This window comes from Psammomys obesus, unplaced genomic scaffold, assembly GCF_907164565.1.
Source record: "Psammomys obesus unplaced genomic scaffold, mPsaObe1.curated_primary_1811, whole genome shotgun sequence".
In the NCBI taxonomy this organism is placed as follows: Eukaryota; Metazoa; Chordata; class Mammalia; order Rodentia; family Muridae; genus Psammomys; species Psammomys obesus.
The window spans coordinates 7645316-7668743 of NW_026596100.1; the positions used below are offsets into that span (position 1 = coordinate 7645316).

Genomic DNA, 23428 nt, shown 5'->3' on the forward strand with positions numbered 1-23428 from the left:
TAGACTATCAGCATGTAGAGTATCTTCTCTATGAGATTAATGTGATAATAAAATGCTAATATGGATCTTGTAGGTGTAGCTTGGGTTACCATATCCTTGATGTTTTCATTTATACAAACTGATATATTTTGCCATTCCCTAGTTTTTATTGTCTTCTTTCTTATCAGTAACATTAAAAAAAAAATCTGAGTCAAAAATTTTCCCCCAAATCCCTTACAGCTCCATGTGGGGAAACAATAAATGGCATACGGGATGTGACTTTAAACTGCCGAAAATCAGTGCAGAGATTTGTTTAGTCAAAGAATTTGTGGTGAGTCATCCTGATACAACCCAAGCACAGATGAGATGAATGAAGGACAGGCCCAGAAACAAGCCTTTGACAGTGAGGATGTCTTCTGGGGAGCAGGTCAGGAGCAGCCCTTCTTGAGATAAGAATTCCTTCACTCCTGCTGGGAGGTATTTACAGATTAAAGAAGGCTAGCTGCCCCAACAGTAGGGCAGACAAAAGGTTTCTCAAAGTTTCATTATTTCCTGCTGGCAACAGACACTTCCTATTTCTGCTCTAAGAAACGCCTTAGAAGCAGCCATGTTGAAGCTTCGGATTAGTCAGGAGGAAAACGGAAATCAAATCGAGGAATAAAGATAATTTTTCAGGACGGTGAGTGGTTTAGGGCTTTTGTTAACTTCATTTCGGTTGGCATGTTGGTTTAGCACAGCTTAAACAGAAGAACGAGAAGTTACCAGGATGTGACAGGGGAGGACAACTGTTGCAATGGCATCAAAGGAGTTTTGGGGGCTGAGTCTGCGAGACTGTTAGCTGCAAGTTCTGTCTCATACATGATCATGCTCAATTCCTAAGAACTGTGAGATAAAAGGAATTTGGTTGTGGAGCTTAAAGTTTTGTTGTACTGAGAAACTGCATAGGAAAGATTTCATGGAAAATGAACATAAGATTTGCCCAATGGCTTCCCTCAGCTGAGATCAAGTATCACTCGTTTGAGAACAGTGCAACAAGAGTGCACTCTCAACCAACCTTTAACTCTGGCCTCTCGACAGCATAGCATTAATTCTACTAGAAGGCATTATCTTTGTGCAATGCCTATCTTTTAATGAAGAAAATATGTTTTCTTTCTAATTTATCCCAACAGGGGGTGTGGCCATGCAAACAACAGAATCTAAGGTCTTTTTCCTTGAAATAAATACAAATCATGTTTTAAAAAAGAACAAAAACAAGCAAAGAACCACTACAGAGTAGTCTGCTACTTCTAATCTTCATGAATAATAAAGCAGAAACAGTCTGGAAGCTGATATCTTGGTGATCCTGAAGAAGTCTTCAGATTATGAACGGAAAAGCTAGCTGTGGCCTGGCGATAATGCCAGGGAGGGAAAGAGAGACTACAAATATTCTTATAGCTAAGAAATAAAGCCGAGGACAAAGGTGAAACAGATAGTAAGGTAAGCCATCACGTTCTAAGTTTTCAGCATCCAGTTAGCACTGCAAATACATGGCCTTGGCGAAGAATGTACTTCCACATGACTCTGGGTGCCTAGGTGAATGCTGGGTGCCAGGAAAACGCAGTTTTACAGCTGGGACTGCCTCATAAGCTGCAGAGAAGGTTCTCTAATGGCTTTTGTTTCCTCATCTTGGGTTGTCTCCCTCCCCATGCTCGCCTCTGCTAATTCTTCTTTGCTACTGAAATATCCCAGCCTCTACTGTTTGCTTGAAATGACTACAATATGAAAATGGAAACCTGGACTCTGTCCAATTTTAGCTTTTGCCAGCTGAAACTGTATCAATGGGAGAAAACGATGCTGTAATTTTCTTGTCTGGCAAAATGTGGTAAGAATTCCATGCAGAAAATGTAGCAATATTCATTAAAATGAAGACTAAGCCACAATGAGTAGTGATAGTTTGCTTTTAAAAGCACTTGTTAAAATACCATTAGGTGTTCAATAACAACCAAGTCAATGTACTAGAGCGGCAGGATGGGCATGCTGAGACCATTGTTTGCTTTGGGCTTGCAAGTAATATCTTTCCTATATTCAATTTGTGTGACAACTAAAAAGGACAATTAAACAGCAGTAAAAGTATCCATTTGGTCTGAAGTGTTGATTAAATTTCATATTCAACTGCATAAAAAGAACTCATATATGTATGCTTGACAGAATTAGTTATCACAATTTGAGCTCCTTAAAGAGAGGAGTGGACCCCCAATTTCCCAGCTGAGATTCTATACTTGTATATATGAAAGGTGAAGGTTCATTGAAAGTTGTTGAAAACATATTTAAAATTTTACTTTCATGTGTAAATTTATAATTAAAAATACTACATGGATATTTATTAGCAAGTAAAATCAAAACAATGTACTAAGTTTTGGATGTACTCTTTAAAAAAATACAACCATTGAGTATGCTTATAAACCCACTGAAAGCTGTATACCAAGTGATTAAGTGGCCTATTCTGTTTTTAGATATAAAAGCCTGGCTTTATACTTGCTGTTGAGATATTTGGTTTTCATTTGTAAAATGTGGTCACAGTGATGGCATTTAAGGCACTGATAGCCCTATAGTAAACAACAAAACCCAGACATGATTCTTAGAGTCTCCTAGAATACATTTGAAGAGAGAATGAAAAGCCTGAAAGGAAACACAAAGGAAAAAAACCAAACCAAACCAAAACAAAACAAAAAACCAGCAGAAGTTAAATGTTCCTAGTGAAGTTTTAGATGTGGTGCTCATAAAAGGAATACATTTACATACTAATGAGCTTGTGTGAAAATCTGAAGGCCATGGCACTGATGGCTCCCATACTCAGGGCAGCCAAGCCCTCCAAATCACAATGTCCACAGGGTCATTGTTGTCAATGGCATGGGATGACATGAGGGACAGGAAGAGCCTGATGGCTTTAGGGTTCTTTTGTAAACAATCAGAGAAATAAGAAAATGCTTGGTTGTAGCCAACTAGTAACATCCTAGATGAATTGCTTTCTTTGAAGTTTTGAGATGTTTCATGAATGTAAGGCTGAGCTTTTAAAGTTGTCACTCTGGGAAAGGGGGTAATTTCAAGGAGGAGAGATTGGGATGATACACAGGCAGGCTATTTCTGCCTTTCCAGTAAAGCAGTGAGACCACTGGGGCTTTAAAATGCATAGGATTTAAGTTTAAAACTTCCTTGTTTTAAAATGCACAAAATCTCCCCTCTGCTGTTTAATGTAGCTGTATGTTAAGATAACATATATTTTCTGTATAAAAATCATGCTCAGAAATACATGAATGATATAGAAATATAAGGCAAATATACCACTGTAATTTTAGAAATCAGAAAGATGTAAGGGAAGAAACAACCAAAGGAATATTACAATAGAACCAAAGTATCCATTCTGCAGAACATTAGTCACGAATCCAGGAACGACTCATCACTAACTGCTAACATCACTTAAGGAGCGCCACCCGACTTTCATGTTTCCAGACAGATTCACAAACACTTCTTCAGAATTTTTGCGAAAAAATCAAATAAATGAAACAAGAATTCACCCGTAGGTATCCTTAATGAAAAGCAACAGCTTTTATTTTCATATACATTCTGGAGGAAAAGACTACTTACTTTCCATCCCAAACATGGTCACCTCTGTGGAAAATCACTAGGTTATTCTTAGAATCCAGTGCCACCCCGGAAACCTGGCCTGGTAACAAGTACACGCCAGGCCACTCCAGCGCCTCTTCCACGTGGAAATCTAAAAGATAAATCCACACATGTATTCAGCATAATGAACAGAGGCAAGGACTCAGCATTGGCATAAAAACTCATGCAAAGACACTGAAAACAAAATCGAGCACAAAACACACTGCATGCACCATGCCAAGCAGCCTCTTCTCTGAGATTAAGTGCCCAGACTTGTCTTGAGACCATCCGCTTTCCTTTCCTGTTGCTGGGACATCTGTAAAATCAGACAATTCTTAAGCTACAAAAAAAGCCAAGTTGAAATCACTCCCTCTGGACAAGATTCTTAACTTTAATATCTTTGAAAACTATTCCAACATTGAAGGTATTGGGTTTTTAAAAATTTATTTATTTTATGTGCATTGGTGTTTTGTCTGCATGTATGTCTGTGTGAAGGGGTCAGATCTTAGAGTTACAGACAGTGGTGAGCTGCCATGTGGGTGCTGGGAATTGAACCCAAGTCCTCTGGAAAAGCTCTCTACTGCTGAGCCATCTCTCTCCAGCCTGAAGGTATTTGTTCAAAACAAAAATAAATATCAGGAATGAGCAAAAAGTCAATCCCTCGATGTATCACTTTCTCCTGCTGGCTCTGTATCTATCTATCTATCTATCTATCTATCTATCTATCTATCTATCTATCATCTATCTATCTACCTACCAACCTACCTATCTACGTACCTATCTACCATCCACCCATGTGACTAAAATCTAGATGATCAAGAGACAGAAGTTCCTAGGATAAGCTATTTATTGATTATCCATCATACTGGAGCTATGTAGGACAGCATCATTTTTCTTAGCTTCAGTATTTCTATAAAAATTGGAATTCTCTGTTCTTGTATATATTTTATTGTTCTCTAACATTACAAAAAGGCAACACTGACAATTCAATTTTTGACTGACAAATTATTCCTGTTTCTGATTCTATTATTCCTATTCTGTATTCTGAAGAACACAATCATCAGAGAACACCTGAGTTCATTTGTGTTAATCCATGTCATAAACCAGCTCATGGATGAACAGTTACTATATACAATGTTATCTGTACTGATGATACATAACTAATAAGATAGCCTTAAAAGCTACTGTATCACAGTTACATTTTCCCCCATCTCAAATGCTTCAACAAGGGATACCGAGAAATATCAGAGCAGCAATCCAAGTTCCATTGCTTTTTCCCTACTTTCTCAAGAGTGTGGTAACATGCAGCTAAGCCTTCAAAAAGATGCATCAATTACTGGCAAAAGAAAGCAAAGCACAGAGCTTGTATAACAGGCACCTAAACACTTGAGAGAGAGAGAGAGAGAGAGAGAGAGAGAGAGAGAGGAGGGAGAGAGAGAGCCAATATAAGAAACACTTACAAGGGAAGAAGGACTGTCTCTGACATGAACTCAGTGGCTGGCTCTTTGTTAACCTCCCCCTAAGGGGGTGGGGAGCAGCCTTACCAGGTCACAGAGGAAGACAATGCAGCCACTCCTGATGAGACCTGATAGACTAGGGTCAGAGGGAAGGGGAGGAGGACTTCCCCTAGCAATACACTTGGGGAGGGCCATGGGAGGAGATAGGGAGGGAGGATGGGACTGGGAGGGAATGAGGGAGGGGGCTGCAGCTAAGATATAAAGTGAATAAACTTTAATTTATAAAAAAATAAATTAAAAAAATAAAGTAGAAAAATAAAGAAAAAAGAAGCATTTACAAGTAATCTTCAGTTATGCAAAAGTAAAGCTACCTGTCCATGTAAATAATTCTACTTCTCCACACACAGATTTTTGTATAAATTAACAAAAAAGCTAACATCTACCAATGACTTTTAATAAAGTATTTTCAACAGATAAGTGCACTCCTTACACTAAATCCTGTGAACACAGGATATAAAACATGGTTCTTGGCCTTTATGAGCGTAAAGATACAGTAAGAATGCAGAAAGTAAGATATCTTTAGACATAAGGGAAATCAGGAACCATATTCTTTTTTTTTTTTTTGATGTTGCAACATTTTTATTTTTTTCTTTTACTTTTATTATTAGTTACAATTTATTAACTCTGTATCCCATCTATATCCCACTCCCTCATTCCTTCCAACTATCTCCCTCCCTCCCTCCCTCCCTCCCTCCCTCCCTCCCTCTCTCCCTCATCTCCTCCCTGACCCTTTCCAAGTCCACTGATAGGGAAGGACCTCCTCCTGTTTCATCTGACCCTGTTTTATCAGGAGTCTTCAGGACTGGCTGCAAAGTCCTCCTCTGTGGCCTAGCAGGGCTGCTCCTCCCTTGGGGGGGGGGTGAGGAACCATATTCTTAGGACAACAAAAGAGCATATGAACAGAAGTGGTCCTATATTCTGTCTTGAGGCTTTGGGTGGCATATCATGGAATGACTATCTCTTCAGATGTTCTCCTAGAGTAGCAAAAAATAGATGTGCTTTTATGTCAACTTAGACATGCATGAGCATAGGATGAGGGGAATTAAGAAGTGGGAAGAGAATTTTTTTTGTCAGAAAGAAGAAAGGTGAGGGCATTTATAACTACAAGTTTCGTCATGTTTAGAAACCTGAGATAGGAGACGAATTCTATGTGAGGTGTTTTTGCAAGCACGACTACAGGACAAGCCAACCATCAGATCTGATTTGAACTCAGACAGGAAAGAAACTGGACTTAACAAGGAGACTGTTGGCTTGTTTTTTCAAGGAGTGTCATGATATATACAGCAATTAATTTTAAGGCATGATCCAAGTACTTTCTGCATAGTAAAGCACAGAGTTTTGAAATTATTTAGTGTGAAATATATTGGAGCGCATGCTAATGCCATTTTTCTCTCATGTGTACTGTGATAGGCTCTCTCGGGTTAGAGTGAAGTAGTGCAGAGTTTCAGCTAGAAGACCTGAATTTGCAAATAACCCTGAGCATATCAGTGGATGTTATGGAGCTTTCCAGGTAATAGCACCCATCATCTGTCACACTTGCTTGTCAAATAGGAGAAAGGGCTGGAAATGGATGCTACCGTCAATTGTGAGTCACTGAAGGTTTTGAAGCATGGGATGATATTATTAAAGTTGTGCCCTTGAAATGTAGCTTTAGCAATAAGACTCTTACACATTATAATTAGAGATGTCTAGGTTGATGAACAAATAGATAAATCATACCCCAAAGAAAAAAAATTTTAGGTAGTTTTAAGATGCTTGATTTTGGGTGTATTTCATTCTGATCTTGGTTGTGGTTTGTGCATTAAGTTGTCATTATTCTGTTCTGAGTAACTGACTTTGGAACTTATAGATGGACTCTAAATGAATCTTAAGTATGTACTAAAGTGGATATTTAATTGCTTTGTTGCTTTCATCAGATTCTCAAGAGCCGAAAAACACAACTACACAGCTTTCATTTATGGTTTTGTCAAGTCTCATGAATGCTCCAGTGCCTATCAGAACAGCTAGCCTTTTCATACCCCTTTCTCTCTCTCTGTTTTTCTTTCTCTCCTTCCTTCCTTCCTTCCTTCCTTCCTTCCTTCCTTCCTTCCTTCCTTCCTTCCTTCCTTTCTCTTTCTTTCTTTCTTTCTTTCTTTCTTTTTCTTTCTTTCTTTCTTTCTTTCTTTCTTTCTTTCTTTCTTTCTTTCTTTCTTTCTTTCTTTCTTTCTTTCTTTCTTTCTTTCCAGGGTTTTTCTGTGTAGCCTTGGCTGTCCTGGGCTTGCTTTGTAGACCAGGCTAACCTCGAACTCACAGAGATCTGCCTGCCTATGCATCCCCAAGTACTGGTATTACAGGTATGTACCACCACACCTGGCTCATTCTTACACTCTTATACTCTCGTAATTAATGAATACCACTATCTTACCCTAAAGGCATACTGATAGTAATATAAGACTACTCAGCAGGAATGTGACTTTACTGCTTTCATGTAAGTTAATACACACACATCCTTGTTCATGCAGCTTTTAGTTCTTTAGGCCACCAACCTGTAATGGGGGTTAAGTGCTCATGAAGATGAATGGCATTGATTATCCAATGTGCAAAAGCCTGTATTGTGTTGGTGTTAAATACCAATTTCATAAAATGTTGGAACTGCTGTATAAAGAACTTTAATCTGGCTGTGAACTGTCTCAACATCATAGGACTGTACTTGGTTAGGCCAGGAGTATTATGTAAAAATTGTTTTGGACCAAACCACACCAATTATAAACATCAAAATACTTGTCAATATGTTTAAAGATTTTCCAAAGCACAAAGGCAGTATAAATGTCTAGAAAGCATTTATTGAAAGGTCCACTTTTGGGAATTTTCAATATAGTAGAGGTGGTAGCTAAGGAAATTAATTCTAACACTATGAAGAACTCAGTCTTTAGCATGAAATGTTTGGAAATCATTTTAATTTCATTTATAGTAGCTTTACAGGTGTTGCAACTACCAGCTAATACATATCAATCAGACTCTAGAATGGGAAAGGAAGTGAGTTTATGTTCTCCTTTGTGCATTCTGAATCAGGAAATGAATGCTTTCCTTCACAATGTAACTACACTATTATTATTATTAAATTATTATGAATGGTTATTATTGTTATTAAAGGTTAAAGGTAGTAACCTTTAAGAATAAATAAAGAACCTTAAATAATAAATAAGTAAAAGAAAGAAAGTTATTAGGAATACTTTATGAAGATGGATCTAATAGTGACTGCTCTTATCCCTGTTACACAGCATTCAAGAATCAGGGCCCTTCACGTGCATTAGAATCAATCCTCATCATTTTCACATTTGAATGGATGTTTAGTCTTGAGTCAGACCTTAGACCCCAGTTCCAAAACTAATTTTCCCTAATTATAAAAATAGGAACATTTAAAATCCTCATCAAAAAAATGGTATGACAAAAATATATTTGGGTTTTATCTTATTTTCAGTCACAGAGGAAAAAATGTAGTTCAGCTTTCATTCCCTCTCCACTGAAGTGATTCAGCACGTGACTGTGACTAGTTAAACATTATAGAATTATGGTTTAACCAGATAGTAATTTTTGCACAGCCATCCCTGACTCAGGTAACTAAAATGTTATCTGAGTTAAGCTTAGATAGCAAATAACATGGTTCCGATCGATTGCTTATTTTTAAAATCCTGGATTTGAGAATAAAATAGAGAAAGCAACGCTTTACAAAAATAAAGCAAGTACATAATAGTTGCACATCCTAGCAGCCTTAACACAATTCATTGTTTTAAAAAAGATGCCAAGAAAGATGAAATCATCGTTCTGAGACTTTAAATGACATTCTTTCCAAATGACATCTAAGACTTTTATAACAAATTACATTATTTTCCAAGGAATACTTGCATTTATTATGAAAACAGTAAATGTGTAGCCTCATAATCTGTCAGAGATTTAAAAATTAAGTATCACTGTTAAGATTATATCAATAAATCACTAAAAGAATCTCACACCTTTCCAAGAAAGAGATTAATGCTCGTGATCAGTGCTACTGTCACATGATCTTATTAATAAGCATTTAAAAGGGCATCCACTTATCTGTGTCATGGGAGGACTAACAGAGCTACATAAAACTCTAGCTTGATAAAATTTAAGGAGAGGACTATAACCTGACTTCAGTACAATAAGGCTCCTCATATTTAGTCCTGACAAGAAAAACTGGATGAAATCACTGTGTTCCAACAAAATGCAGTGATTGCTTCCTCTACCCTTGTCACCTCCTACTAGCTGAGTAAATAAGCTTATATCTGACAGATTTATTAGGTATCAGAAGAGCCAGCAATAACTGTAATTAACCAATGTTACGGGAGAAATATTTGCGACAAAGTCAAAAAGGAAAATAAGAATTAATTACAATGTCTCACTTAACAGGAGTGAAATAAGAAAGAGGTAAGAGATAGCCAGAGCCTCAAAAGCAGTGGCAGGATGAGTGTAGAAAAACTTCTAAGAATTAAAATTAATTATATATATATATATATTATATATAATTAAAATTAATATATATATAATTTTAAAGACTTAGTCTGCTACAACCATTATATTATCATACTATCTGAAAATGTACTCAAAACTGAAGTTTTGTTTAAAGTGCATTCTCATGGAATAATGTTACTAACTAGAAAGATGTAAACCAGTTGGAGTTGAGACTGAATCAATCATTCTTTTGCTGTAATAGTTGTATTAATTCTCAGAGAGTTTCATATATGTGTGCAATAAATTTTATTCATATTTGCCCTACACTTCCCTTTAAGTCCTTCCAGAAACACTCCTCACCCCCTCATGTCTTCTTTCTTTTTTGGTTTAATAACCCACAGAGCCTAATTATACAGCCCTCATACTCAGGTGTGGGACCACCCACCAGACTGTGGAGCCACACCCTTAAAGAAAGCTCATCTTCTTCCCCCAGAAGTCATCAACTTTTAATAGTCTCTGCAGGAAGAAGAAACAAATAAGGTTTTCTTTGTGGCCAAACTGTTTAGGTATAGACAGCGAACATATGAGAAAAGTAATTGACACTATGGTTATCATAATTGTAGGTTGAGATGATGGTGCAAGAATGGGAAAGTCTTTCTATCCATCTCTCTTTCCAGTTGGATTATGTTCTCATGGGGGTACAGAAGGATGAGATTTGTAGAAGGCAAGACTCAGGAGCAGATCTTTATGACTTTGCCTCTTGGTTTCCCAGTTATGACACTCTGAGCCTGCAACTTAACCTTCCCATGCCCTAGTTTCTGCCTCTCTAAAATGTGATTATAAATAGGCTGTTGTAAGGATTAAATGAATTAATGTATCAAAGACACTGAGCTTTTGTCAAAGTAAGCACTAAATATTTGAATAATTGTCTGTTATCATCTCAACCACTCCAAAGATGAAAACTAAGCCTTCCAAGTCTTTTTATTTTTTTTTAGTTTTTCAAGACAGGGTTTCTCTGTGTAGCCTTGGCTGTCCTAGACTCACTTTGTAGACCAGGCTGGCCTTGAACTCAGAAAGATCCTCCTGCCTCTGCCTCCCTGAGTGCTAGGATTACAGGCATGTGCCACTGTGCCCAGCCAAATGCCTTATTTTAACCTAGAAAATCTGTAAGACTTTACCATATAGAAACATGTGACAGAAATGTGTATTAAGGATGGTCTGAAAAATTAAGTGAATGTTGATTTTAGCAATCAATAAAAAAATTAAATGAACCATAAGCTCTAGATTCTTCTTTTGAATCAGAAGTATTAACCAAATGTGGAGCTATGTTACAATATACAGAGGGTTTCAATGGCTGAAACAGTTCTCCATATGCTAATAATACACGGTAGTGTGATAAAATCTGCCAGCTAAAGCCTGATAGAGAGAACTAGCTGCAAATTTCCATTGATTGTTCAGTTTACAGACAGTGACTTGAGATTTTATTTCTACTCTATTAATACTATCTCAGAACAAATATTAAATAGTGAATGACAGAAAATAAGCAACATTAAATATAAATGTGAAAAAATTTGTCTCAGTCACTGAGTTGAATATTTTCATCCTTCAGTACATGTATCTCATAAAACACCAATGCACATCAATGAAATTAGATTTGAGGATCAACCAACGGTCAGAGATTTGAGGACCCACAAACTCTCTATGATAAGGTACTACCAAACATTTACAATTTGCTAATGTGTGAAAATCTGCTCCTTTCTATGCAGTTCAAGAAAATAATGCTGCATGAGGCAACCAGATCAACAACAAAGGCAAATGCATGCTCTCTCTTATTTGAGGATCCTTAGCTCTGACTATTTAGGCTTTCGTACATAACTCAGAATGATATAGAAACCAGAAAAGTAAAAAAAAAAAAAAAAAATCCATGATGGGAGGGTGAGAGAGAACATACTGAGGATAGGGAAGCAATAGATGCTATTAAAAGAGAAAGGGCAAATGGTGTGGAGGGCCTTAAGTAGAGAAGAGTATAGAAGAGTAAATCAGAAGGACCATGGAGAAGGCACGATTAATGTTAAGACTGAAAAGGCCACCAGGGAAACCTACTATTTTATAAACTTCATTTAAAAAAATACTAGGAGGACTGTAGCAAAATCATATTTCATGGACATGAAAGGCATGAAAGGTCATGAACCCATGACCTTTCAAGCTATGGCTGCTTATACTACACCTGCAAAAGACCACACCAGGCCACATTCTGACAGATCAGGGAAGGGCTTAGGTGGAGCTACAGGCGCTCCATAGTTCCCAAGGGAAGCTGAGTTAGTTTGCTCCAGGGACTAGAATAGTTGCCCATGCTCCACTGGTCAGTGATGTGCATATGAGTAATGATAACTGGACTTAACAGGACACACACACACAATAGAAGAGAAGAACATGAATTTGAGAAAGGGAGAGGCAGGGGCACAGGAAAAGTTTCATGGATGTTCAGATATAATCAAAATGCATTGTACTTGTGTATGAAATTCTCAAAAAATAAAAACAGTCAAGGATTCTCACTAAGAAAAAGAATATGCATCTGCTCTGATACCCTGCTGAGTAGAATCTTTTAGAGGTCCTCGGTGGAAGGCTCCTGTCCTGTTTCCTGTCTTCTCCCACTTCTGATGTCCATCCCGTTTGCCCTTTCTGAATGAGGATTGAGCATCTTTCCTAGGGTCCTCCCTGTTGGTTAGCTTTTCTAGGTTGTCCAGATAGCAAGAACTAGAGACACAGGACAGGGCTTTGAGTAGACACCTTAAAGCCTCCGAGTTGTGAGGGGCCAGGATTCCAAGAAACACTACATGAACCGGGCAAGCGCTTCAACCAAGCCAGAATTGACTGGAATTGAGGCACTAGACAGTGCCTTTTGGAAATTATAATGTCCAAGTTTTAAATCTAGACTGTGGGACCTCATTCAATAGGTTAACTCTCTTGGCTTCAGTTTATTCTGAAAATTAACATGCCTTAAAGATATCTGAAATTACTCAGTGCTCTAATGTTAAGTGACCAAATAGCCGTGCATTTTTGCTGCAGTTCAATGCCACATAAAAAGCAGCTTTCTTTTTTTTTTTTTTTCTTTGCATCTAATACAATTTCATCTAGCAAATTAGGCACTTAAAGAGACAGTTAATTCCTGTAAGACCATTAGGGCCATTCTCAGCTTTGAGTGGAGTAAAGAAAGGGCAGAGGATAAACAATAGCACATTATCTATTACATTTACTCTCCTTGCTGACACTTAGAGAAGGACACATAAATTAGACTAATACTAATTGTATAAGGTGTTATGTGTGACAAACTTCCTACTTTCTTTTCAGAAGAATGGAAGCCTGCTGCAGATTCCAGCTTCCTTTGACTTGAATGAAATGACACTGGAGCAAACTTTTTTTTTTTTTTTTTTTTTTTTTTTTGCTATTGCATGGTCCATCATATAACAGCAAACAGGAGAGAAAAAAGGCAGTCATGTAGTGAGAGTTTCGGTTTCTTTAGAGACCCAGTTACATTACATGAATGTATTTGTTTTAATCTCAAGGGTGGGATAAGGGGCTGCTTCAGTTTGTCCACAGCTGTTAACTATGATTGTCTCCTGCACTAGCAGGGGCATGATTTGTGCCAGCTGCAAATAGTCTAATCCTGAGAACTTGTGAGAGGGCATAAATACCAGAACCTCAAGAGGGCTCATGGCAGCGGCTGCTCTGCCTGCTGCTGCCCGCCATTGCTGCTGGTTCATCCTGCTGTTACATTTGCTGTTGCTGGTTTGCAGGACTGCTGGATATGCTGCCTGTGAAAGCTGAACTTGCCCCAAGGAACTACTTCCATAAACAGCAGGAAGTAGTTTAAACAAACATAAGCTGCCCCTTTCCCCTCTAATCTTCATTCTCTCCTACCTAGTGCTGAGGTGTTGGATTAGGGTAGGTAAGGGTTGGAAGGGAGGTAGAGGTATAAGGAACCGCAATAAAATAGGTAAAAATATAGACCTACATGATTACAAGTCTCACTAAATATGAAGTTTAGTTTTAAAGATTTTGGAGTTAGAACAGTGAAGTAACATTAAAGCAAATCATTTCAGAAAGAAATCCACATATAGTTCTTTTAACAACTGGGAGCTGTGCTGCCTAACATCAGTGAGTCCTTAAATTTAGTGACATTTACTCATATTTACGATAGAAAGAAAAGTTCCCCGGTGAGATCTTCAGAGGAAATTTCTTCTCCTGAGCACTGCCTCATGGCTAGTTCTGGGAATAGCAAATGATATGTGTGTGGTGGGGGTGGGGGGGAGTATTTCCTGCTCTTTAAGAAAAACTAAAACTTCAGAAATACACAGTCTTCTTTTAAAATATGTGTTCGTGATGGTCTGCACATATGTATGAGCACCACATGCCTGGGACCTCCAGAGGTCAGAAGAGGGTATAGGAACTCCTGGAATCAGGGCTACAGGTAACTGTAAGCCATCATGAGTATGCTCGGAGTCCATCCTGGGACCGCTGCAGAATGCTATGTGCTCTCAACCACAGAATAAAAGTCCCTGAATGCTGACTTTTCCCACTGCCACTTATGATAATAAAGACTGACCATGATATCTCAAGTTCAGGAAATAAAAGAGGAGTGATGGACCGCTGTGTGCTGCAGTTCTAACATTTACCATGTGAACAGAATTGCGCTTTTTTGTCTTTTATATGTCTATATTCTTAGCACAGAGGCTCACACAGACCCTTGCATGTTATGAGCTAAGTAGAGACACAATAAACTGCACATCTGCTGCTTTCCTCAGACACCAGTTCACCCGTTCTTTGATAGGATACAGAAGCTGTGTTTTTCTTAAACATCTTGGGTAATTCTCAAGCAAGAAGAGTCCTAGGTTCACCTCTTGAGAAACACAGTTTTATTAGACAAATTTGGAACCAGTTAGAGCCTGTTAAAATATGAGGAGTTAAAAGTGTAGGCTCCTTAACACCTCATACAGACCATTAGGCCAATCCCAGTGGACAGTACTTGAAACTTCCATGTGAGCAAAGGCACTGCATGCTAATTTTTTCAATTATAAATAAAAATCAGCTGGGTGTTGAATAATTCAGGGCTTCCTGCAAAGCTGAATTTGAAAACATCAAGCTGATGCCGGTGCCATCGAAGCCCACACATGGACAGCTGCCATGCATGCATATCTGTTACTTTTTGGAGATTCTTTCCACATGCTTTATTACTTGGCTTTCCACATTAGCAAGTCACATGAAACACAATATCACAGAGGCCACAGCATAAAGACAAAGATGAGCCATCCATTCCTTGCTGGTACAGAAACCTGAAGGGAATAAGGTATTGTCCTCTAATTATGGAAGCCAATCCTGGCTAAAAATAAAGATAAATCTGATAACTATTGACTTACTGGAGTCCCTTCAGAAATGTATATTCAATTTTCAATTAAGATAGTAGCTGATAACGAAACTTAAGAAATCAGTCATAAAATGATTATATTTTGCAAGTCAGTAGGATGAAAATGTTCAGAGTATTTGATTCTTTTGAGAGGACATTAATTACTTGAAGATAATGTAAGCATTATATACATTGGCATTTATAGGTGAGGTTTTGAAATTTCAATTTCTTCTCATTGAGCCACGGGGAAAATGTTGATTTATTACTCTGAATTTCACATATCATTCTTTCCAGAATGACTAAGTGTGGTCTCCTTTGGAGTCACTCACTGAATAAATGATGAATCTGTATAGTATCGGACCAACACAAAATAAAATAAAAACATCTCTTCAAACAAATGTGGTATTTGGCAGCTCAAATCTGAGTCATATTTGTTCCAATAAGATCTTTTTGTTGTTGGTGAACTTAACTACCTATTTTTATTCCCTTCAGATTTTGCTTATGCGGATTGCAGTGCTTCATACTTTATTGCTTAAAAGAGACCCTTAACACACCTCCTGAGTGCTCTGGCTCCCAGTGACCTTCACCAGGCTGCGGGGCTGAGAAAGCTCTGCTCTCAGCTGGCCTCACAGTTGACTCTAGTCTGTGGAATTTGTGGATTCTGTCTCTGACTAGGATAGCATTGCCCCTGTCCTCATGCTCTGGACCCTCTCTGGCATCCAGCCGACCAAGGTCCTTTTTCTGGACTACGTTTGCAATCTCAGCTACCAGTTCGGAACCAGATTCTGCCTTTTCTGTAGGATTATATTTGTGCACATGAACAACATCTTCCCTTTCTCCTAGAAGCTTGGAAAGCAGTGAATAGAAATCACCTGTAGGGGGAAAAAGAAATAAAGAGGCAGAAGGTTTATATGACAGTAAAATTTACAAAATTTGGTGTGTTTGAAATATCATTTCTTGATCATGGTAATAAGTGACAGACAAGGTTGTTTGCACACTTTTACATATAGGAGGGATAGAGGGATGGGGAGGAGAGAAGGGACAGAGAGAAGGGGAGGTGGAACTCAAACACTGGAAACATAATTTTACATTTCATTTACATACTATTTTTCTCTGCTATTTCACAGACTGTGACTATTAACAGATTTGTAGAAATAGAACAAAATAATTCATATGTGACTGCATGGCATATTTTAATCACTGGCTTTCATGGAATAGAGTATGGAAATTAAGAATTTAGGAATCCATCAGCTATCAAAAATAAAATAGCCACAGATACATTAGAGAAAGCAATCATCACAACCAAATGATTTAAATTTGTCTTAAAAACCTGTTAAAGCATAAGATACAATAAATAAAATGCTTTTTTCAAGAATATTTGTGAAACATAGCAATCTATCAGACATGTATATATATGGCAACTGAGAAACCAGGCTTAGGGTTTTCCTAGTAGCTACCATAAATAGTTTCAATTGTTCCTCTTAAGCAGTAAGTGAAGCAACTCCAGAAGAATTATTTTTTTATATAATAATCCTTTAAAGGCAATGAGAAACAAAGAATACAAAAGAAAAAAAAAACCCTAAAAATCATTAGCTGAGCTATCACTACAACAAGCTTGAGTTGGGTTTTATGAAAACCGTATATAAACCATGTATAAACTAAAGAAAGGCCATACAATATTGTAGTCGTCATCATTTATGTGTTCAAACCCATTTTGTCTGCTTTGTGAATGAAAAACATACATGTGGGTGGGTCCCCTGGCAACCCCCTCCCCCAGGTCTTCCTGTTCTCAACTGTAGTTTGGCTACTAGAAAATCATGGTTGTAGATTTTGATTGCCTATACTTAATTTCATCTACAGCATCACAGGTTAATATTTATAAATGCATTTCATGGCCAGGAGAAGACAAAAAATCTTAAGTGGTTTAGCTATGTTGCAAGCCACTGAAGAATATATTCTTAGGACATTTGTGCAAAAGGACACAAAGTCTCTGCAAATGTATGCTATCACATTTGACATAGTTACAAATAATCTTGGCTTAACAATTCAAGGTAGGCTTCCAATGCTTGCCCATGAAATCAGATTATCCTAGGTGAAACCTTTAATCAGAAAACAATTACTAACTAATGGAGCCATCTCTTTAAAGAAAACAAAACAAATCACCATTCAACCAAACTGGTTAGGGCACAGTCACACACTGCCTAGCAGAAGAAAGTAAATCCATTTCAGCTAAATTCTTTCTCTCACAAAGTGTAAACAATTCATCACACTTCTGGAAGGAGACAATGTTATTTCAAGAAGAGACAAAACACATAATTTCAAACTTGAATCAATGTCATCAGGTTGATATGAAAGGAGGAACACAGACCTACTGCTTTGCATAGTCCTTCAGGTTCATCAAAGTCTAAAGGCCATTGTAAGATAACAAAAGTAGAACACTGCTGTTCCTTTGAAATAGCCATTTAAAATCGTCTTTGGGTTAGGAAAGGGAAATGTTAAAGCTATGTGACAGACTTGGTTGCACGCTGGTTGCACTGAACTGCGAAAGCACAGCCCTGGACACCACTAGATGGCTGTCTCATGCAGGAACCTGACCATTCAACCTCTCTTTTCCTTTCCCTTTCTTCCCTCTCTCTTGGCTGTTCCTGCATAGATGGAATCTTGAAATGGTAACCATTTTTCTTAGACACATTAAGATCTCAACTTAAGACATAGGTCTGATGAGCACATTATAAGGAGGAGGACATAAACAGAAGAAATTGGCTGGAAATTTTTTTTCTCCTATTGTGTAAACCGTTTCTACTCTGCAGATTGTTTCTTTTGCTGCACAGAAGCCATTTAATTTCATATAACCCCAACTGTCATTCCTGCTATAATTTCTCTAGCTGCTAAGTCATTTTTAGAATGTCCTTGTCTATACATTGAAGTGTTTTACTCAAGCTTTCCTTTGCCATTTTCAGAATTTGTTATCTTCCATTAAGTCTCTTGGGTAAGAGACAAGAATCTAGTTTAGTTCTTCTACATTTTGGCACCCAGCTTCCCCCACAGCATTTATTGAAAAGGCTCCAGTGCATCTCTCTGACACCCTTGTATTAGAAGTGGCTGTTTAAGAGGGGATTGGGCTGAGGGGATGGAAGGAAAAAAGAACATTGAAGGGAGGGTTAAACAAAACTAAGGATACATGACAAAGCTAAATGGAAACCCACTACTTTGCGGGTTTTTAAAGGCATCTGAATTGAGAAACCATGCATGGGTAGATAATGCTGCTCCCAGAAGTCATAGATCATTGAACAGAAATCCCAGAACCGAGCATGGGATGCCTTCCGGTGAAATGTTTGCTGGGGAGGCTCTCGGACGCCTCTCAAAACAATAAAGGCTCTTGCCCTGCTCTTGGTTTTTCACCAGAATTAGAGTCTAAGAAACTATGTTTTGAAGACACCATTCACTTTCATTATGTGACCTAGAGAAACCAAGCTGGCACTGAACTGGAAACTTGTCTGTGGGCTAACTTTCATGGTGACAGGACATTTCCCTCAGGCAGTGGGAGCTGGTGATGCATATCTGGGATCCCTCCCTGGAGAGGGGTGGTGAGGAGGTGGGCTGAGCAGAAGGTGCTGCACAGGCTGCTGGGGGAGCAAGGACATTTACACTCACAGATCAGTGATGTTTTCAGTGAGCAGTGGTTAATACAGAGACTCGTAACTGGACAGAATGCTGGCAACTGTGATTGCTGAGTGCTATAAATGAGTAACCTGCATCACCTGCTCCATGGTTCAAAGGTCATTACTGAAGAGGCAGAAGGCAGAATAGGTGAGCCAAAGAATGGAGAGGGAGGGCTGCTATGAAATGCTGTCTGTGGTCATGCCATTGCCCTCCTGAACTTAGAGCAGCTGTGGTTACTGTACAAGATAGAACCTCAACATTACATCCCAGATGTAATGTTGAGGAGCTACTGGCAGTTACTGGCATGGGGGAGGAAGAGACAATTTTCTTCAGTGATGTAGCTATTGTTATGCTGGCCATGTTCCAGTTAATAACACCACATCTATATACATGCATAAAACTGTCAAAAGATAAATTAAAAACATTTATAAGAACTATAGGTGGTTTGTTTTACTGTTGGGTTGTTTCCGAGTTTTCCATTCCATTGGTCCATATGTCTATTAAAATCCACATATGAAGTACACTCAAGCGTACTGGATGGCTCCCTCTGCTAGTCCTTCCAATGCTTCTTAATCTTTTCAACCTTCACCTCATGTTTGCCTCACAGGCTATAAACACGCTCACTGGAGGCTTGAGCAGTCATGGAGGAGAGACTGGGCAGTGCTCCTTTCTGACATATGGTGTTGAACTGCTCTACCTCTGCTGCCTTGGCTTGTGATGGAGATAGCCACACCTCCTTAAGATGACCCCCCGCCCCGGGTTACAGTCCACAGACTCCTATCCCTCACACCCCTGCGTCTTTCTGCTTCTACTAAAAGTTCCAACATAACCAAAAGGAACTTCTTGAAAATGACAATGTGCTACGCCTGCACTGTTCAATGCTAGAGCCAGCACATGCGCCATGTGGCTAGTATCCCTGAGCCGTGTCTGAATCTTACATACCTGTAACTAATGACAACAAATAGCCAGTATGTGTCACACTGGGTCTAAAGGACTTGTATGTCCTTCCCCCATCCACTTCCTAACCCAAATTGCAGGCAGATGCATTCATTTCCCTCTTTCCCACTCTATGACTTCTGCATGAGTTGATCATGAGTTCAAAAGACAACAAATATTGCACTGTGGCTTATTCGTGGTATGAACATAGACATTTACTGGAAACTCCTTTTATGATGTTCTATACAAATTTCCTCCAGTCATCTCTGCTTTCTGTTTTCCCTCTGCACAACATACGGAAATGGGAAATGTCAGGATCTCCCACGGTCTACCCTGGATCTTTCCCCCTCATACTCAGTTACATTTACAGCTAACGCTTTTACCTCCAGGAAAATTACCCCTAAACCTGCAGTTTTGCTAGCACCAAACTCATGTATAAAACTGTATTCTAGGGGCTAGAGAGAAGGCTCAGTGCACATGAGGAACGCTGCTCTTCCGGACAACCTGAGTTCAGGTCCCAGCACCAGAGTCAGAGGCTTAGGCATGACAGTAATTCCAGTGTTAGGGGATTCAACTTCCTCTTCTGACCTTTGACCTGTACTCATGTGGACATACCCCTACACACACACACACACACACACACACACACACACACACACACACTTTTAAAAACATTTAAAAACTTTCCTGTATTCTGAAATTTCTACTTTGATGCCATTTTCACTGATATTGGAAACTTAACACATCTAAGATTGAATTATTTTTTTGCTTTTGATTTTTGTATTTTTTCATAATTACTCTCTCAGTCTAAAATATTGAATTTGCCCCTATCCCTCTATTCACCACAAAGTCCAAATTATGCAATTTACGAACATCTTTGCTTCCTCATCAGAAGTATTCATCACGAATTCTCACGAAATCCTCTGGTTTTCATGATTAGAAATCTTTCCTCCCAAAAGACCCCAATCATGGTCTAGACTTGAAACCTATCATGAAGCTGAAGCTTCTTCCTGTCTGCTGACTGGCTTGTGACTGACAGAGCTGCTCCTCCCTCCAGCCTCTGGGTAGAGTCCACAGGCATCTTCCCCTCACCTCCATCAACCCGTCCATTTCTGAATGGTTTTCTCTAGTTCTATTCTGAGACTCTGTTAATTAATTGCCCAAACAGGGATATTTTGTGTCAGGGAGAGCATGTCATCAATATTTACATTAGGAAACATGTGGACTATCTTAGGGAAGCTGTTTGATACCTTACCTGAGGCTGACGGATAACAATCTTTCAAGTAGCTAATAGTCCAGGTAGCAATAGCAATGTGTTTTAGGTTAGTACGACTTCACTGACTGCCTCATATGATTGGAGACATTTCATGTCTGTGACACAGCTATTATTATTTCCCTCATTCTAGGTGGGGAAATTAAAGGCAATTCTGTCTTGCCCACTGACAGAAAGCTAAGTAGGGACTCTCAGCACATAGTCTTATTGAATTCCAGTCTACTGAAGTTTGGATACAATTGTGTCTCCTAAGTATTTACAGGTCAAACAGTTTTTGTTTTTGTTAATTATTAATATGGTTGAAAATTTTTAGTCAGATTACTGTATAATATCTCAGAATTCTGTAGAAGGAAGTCCATTACCAGATGGAGGCTATCTGGCCTCCAGAAAGGGAGCTAAATAAACCTGTTTTTAAAATAGAGTTGCATTTCTTTGGGTAATTTGTTACAGTAACAAAACTGACAAATATACCTTCTAAACTGTTCACTGTACTGGATGCCAGGTCCTTTCTCTCGCCTGTAATGGTCATAAGTTCCTTTCTGTAAATTTACTTCTAATCTGCCAATCTACATTATTTGTCTTTTAAAAATTATCATTCTTCCAAATTTAAAAGCCAGGTTTACTTTTAAATGAAATCACTTTCTCTCTGCTCCAACCTATTCTTTTTTTCTTTTTTTATTAATTACACTTTATTCATTTTGTATCCCCCCATAAGCCCCTCTCTTCTCCCCTCCCGATCCCACCTTCCCTCCCCTTTCTGCATGCATGCCCCTCCCCAAGTCCACTGATAGGGGGAGATTCTCCTCTCCTTTCTGATCTTAGTCTATCAGATCTCATCAAAAGTGGCTGCATTGTCATCTTCTGTGGCCTGGTAAGGCTGCTCCCCCCTCAGGTGGAGGTGATCAAAGAGCAGGCCAATCAGATTATGTCAGAGGCAGTCCCTCTTCCCATTACTAGGTAACCCACTTGGACACTGAACTGCCATGGGTTACATCTGTGAAGGGGTTCTAGGTTATCTCCATGAATAGTCCTTGGTTGGAGTATGAGTCTCTGGGAAGTTCCCTGTGTTCAAATTTTCTTGTTCTGTTGCTCTCCTTGTGGAGTTCCTGTCCTCTCCAGCTCTTACTATTTCCAACCTATTCTTATAATGACACGGGGAACTTGTAAACTAACTAGTACGTATTTATAATAGTAATTTTATAAAACTAAACTAAAGGATAGTGACTAGTCTCTTTCTTATGAAAAAGCAGAAGTGTTCTTTGGTTTCCTCATCAGTTTTGCTTACTACCATCAACATAACTTTTCATGCACAATCAAATTGTACACAATCTGCTAAAACGGTTTTTAGACATTTAAATTATCTCTGGGAATATAGAATTACAATATACAAATGTCAATAAATAACTAACTCCTTTTTTCTTATCTCCCACCATATTCCCACTGTTCTATGCAGTTCTAATCATTGGAGTATCCAACAAATGATTCTAGAATTAAAAGTAACATGTAAAAGATGTTGGCCTTTGCTTCTGGTTCAGTAAAGACAATTTTTTCTTTGATAATTTTATAGTGTAGAGAGGTCCCATTCATTCCTCCAACACCCACTAACACCTTGATTTTTATGAAATGTATAGGTAGGTCTCCGTTGTTAATTTGACTGAATCCATTTGATATTTGGAAAACACAATTAGAGTAGCAACTAATGTGCTGAGAAAATGGAAATGCACAGTACATTGCAAATGTAAACACTACCAATTAAACTCTAAGTTTTTAAGTTGTGTGCTTGCTTTAATTACCTAAGGGAGCAATGCAATTTTTTTTTTTTTTTGCTTAGTAGGAACAATTTATTATTCCTTACTACCTGAAAAGAATTTCTCTTGCTTGTTTCAAAGAATGTGGTGAGGATAAACTAAAATAAATGAAAACACATATTGTAAAAAAAAAGAAAGAAAGAAAGAAAGAAAGAAAGAAAGAAAGAAAGAAAGAAAGACCCATGATGGCAGATGTGGTAGTTCACACCTATAATCCCATCTCTGCAGGTGGAGGCTGAGACATCTAGGGTCTAGGTCAGCATGGGGTACAGAATGGCATTTGTCTTAAAAAAGAAAAAAAGAAGAAAAGAAAACTCTCAAAATAGAAAAATGGAAAAAGAGGAAAAGAAAAAAAATGGCTGTATAAGTTTTTTAAACAAACAAACAAACAAAAACAAAGATAATTGGATAAAAAACACAACTGCCTTTAACGTTTAGAAAATGTAACATCTGAACTTTGGCAGATGGTTCACCTTAAAAAAAAATGACCTGGAGCAGGGGCTGGAGAGATGTCTCACCAGGCCTGAATGCTCTTGCAGAAGACCCAGGTTCACTTCCTAGCACCCTCAGACTATCTCCCGACCATCTGTAACGTCAGTTCCAGCATTCAACATCTTTTGGCCTCTGTGGATTCTACACGCATGTGCACTCACATGTGGGTGAAACACTCATAAGCATACAATAGGGAAATAAAAATGTAAAAAGTTAAAATGACTAAGAGCCTCTTAGTAATTTTCTAGGATATCAATGACCA

At 38.4% G+C, this 23428-nt stretch overlaps 1 protein-coding gene across 12 annotated transcripts in view; it reads right to left on the minus strand.

Annotated features, from left to right (window-relative positions):
- The window catches only part of Pam (peptidylglycine alpha-amidating monooxygenase), a 295916-nt gene that overhangs the window by 35531 nt on the left and 236957 nt on the right, over positions 1-23428 (minus strand). For 7 of the 12 annotated variants that reach the window (XM_055628355.1, XM_055628353.1, XM_055628350.1 and 4 more), the window contains exons 15-16: positions 15549-15866; positions 3604-3733 (exon numbers count right to left, since the gene is read on the minus strand). In XM_055628355.1, coding sequence (XP_055484330.1) covers positions 3604-3733; positions 15549-15866 — 448 coding nt within the window. The remainder of the gene's footprint in view (positions 1-3603; positions 3734-15548; positions 15867-23428) is intronic. The other 5 variants (XM_055628360.1, XM_055628358.1, XM_055628357.1 and 2 more) reach the window with 1 other exon arrangement.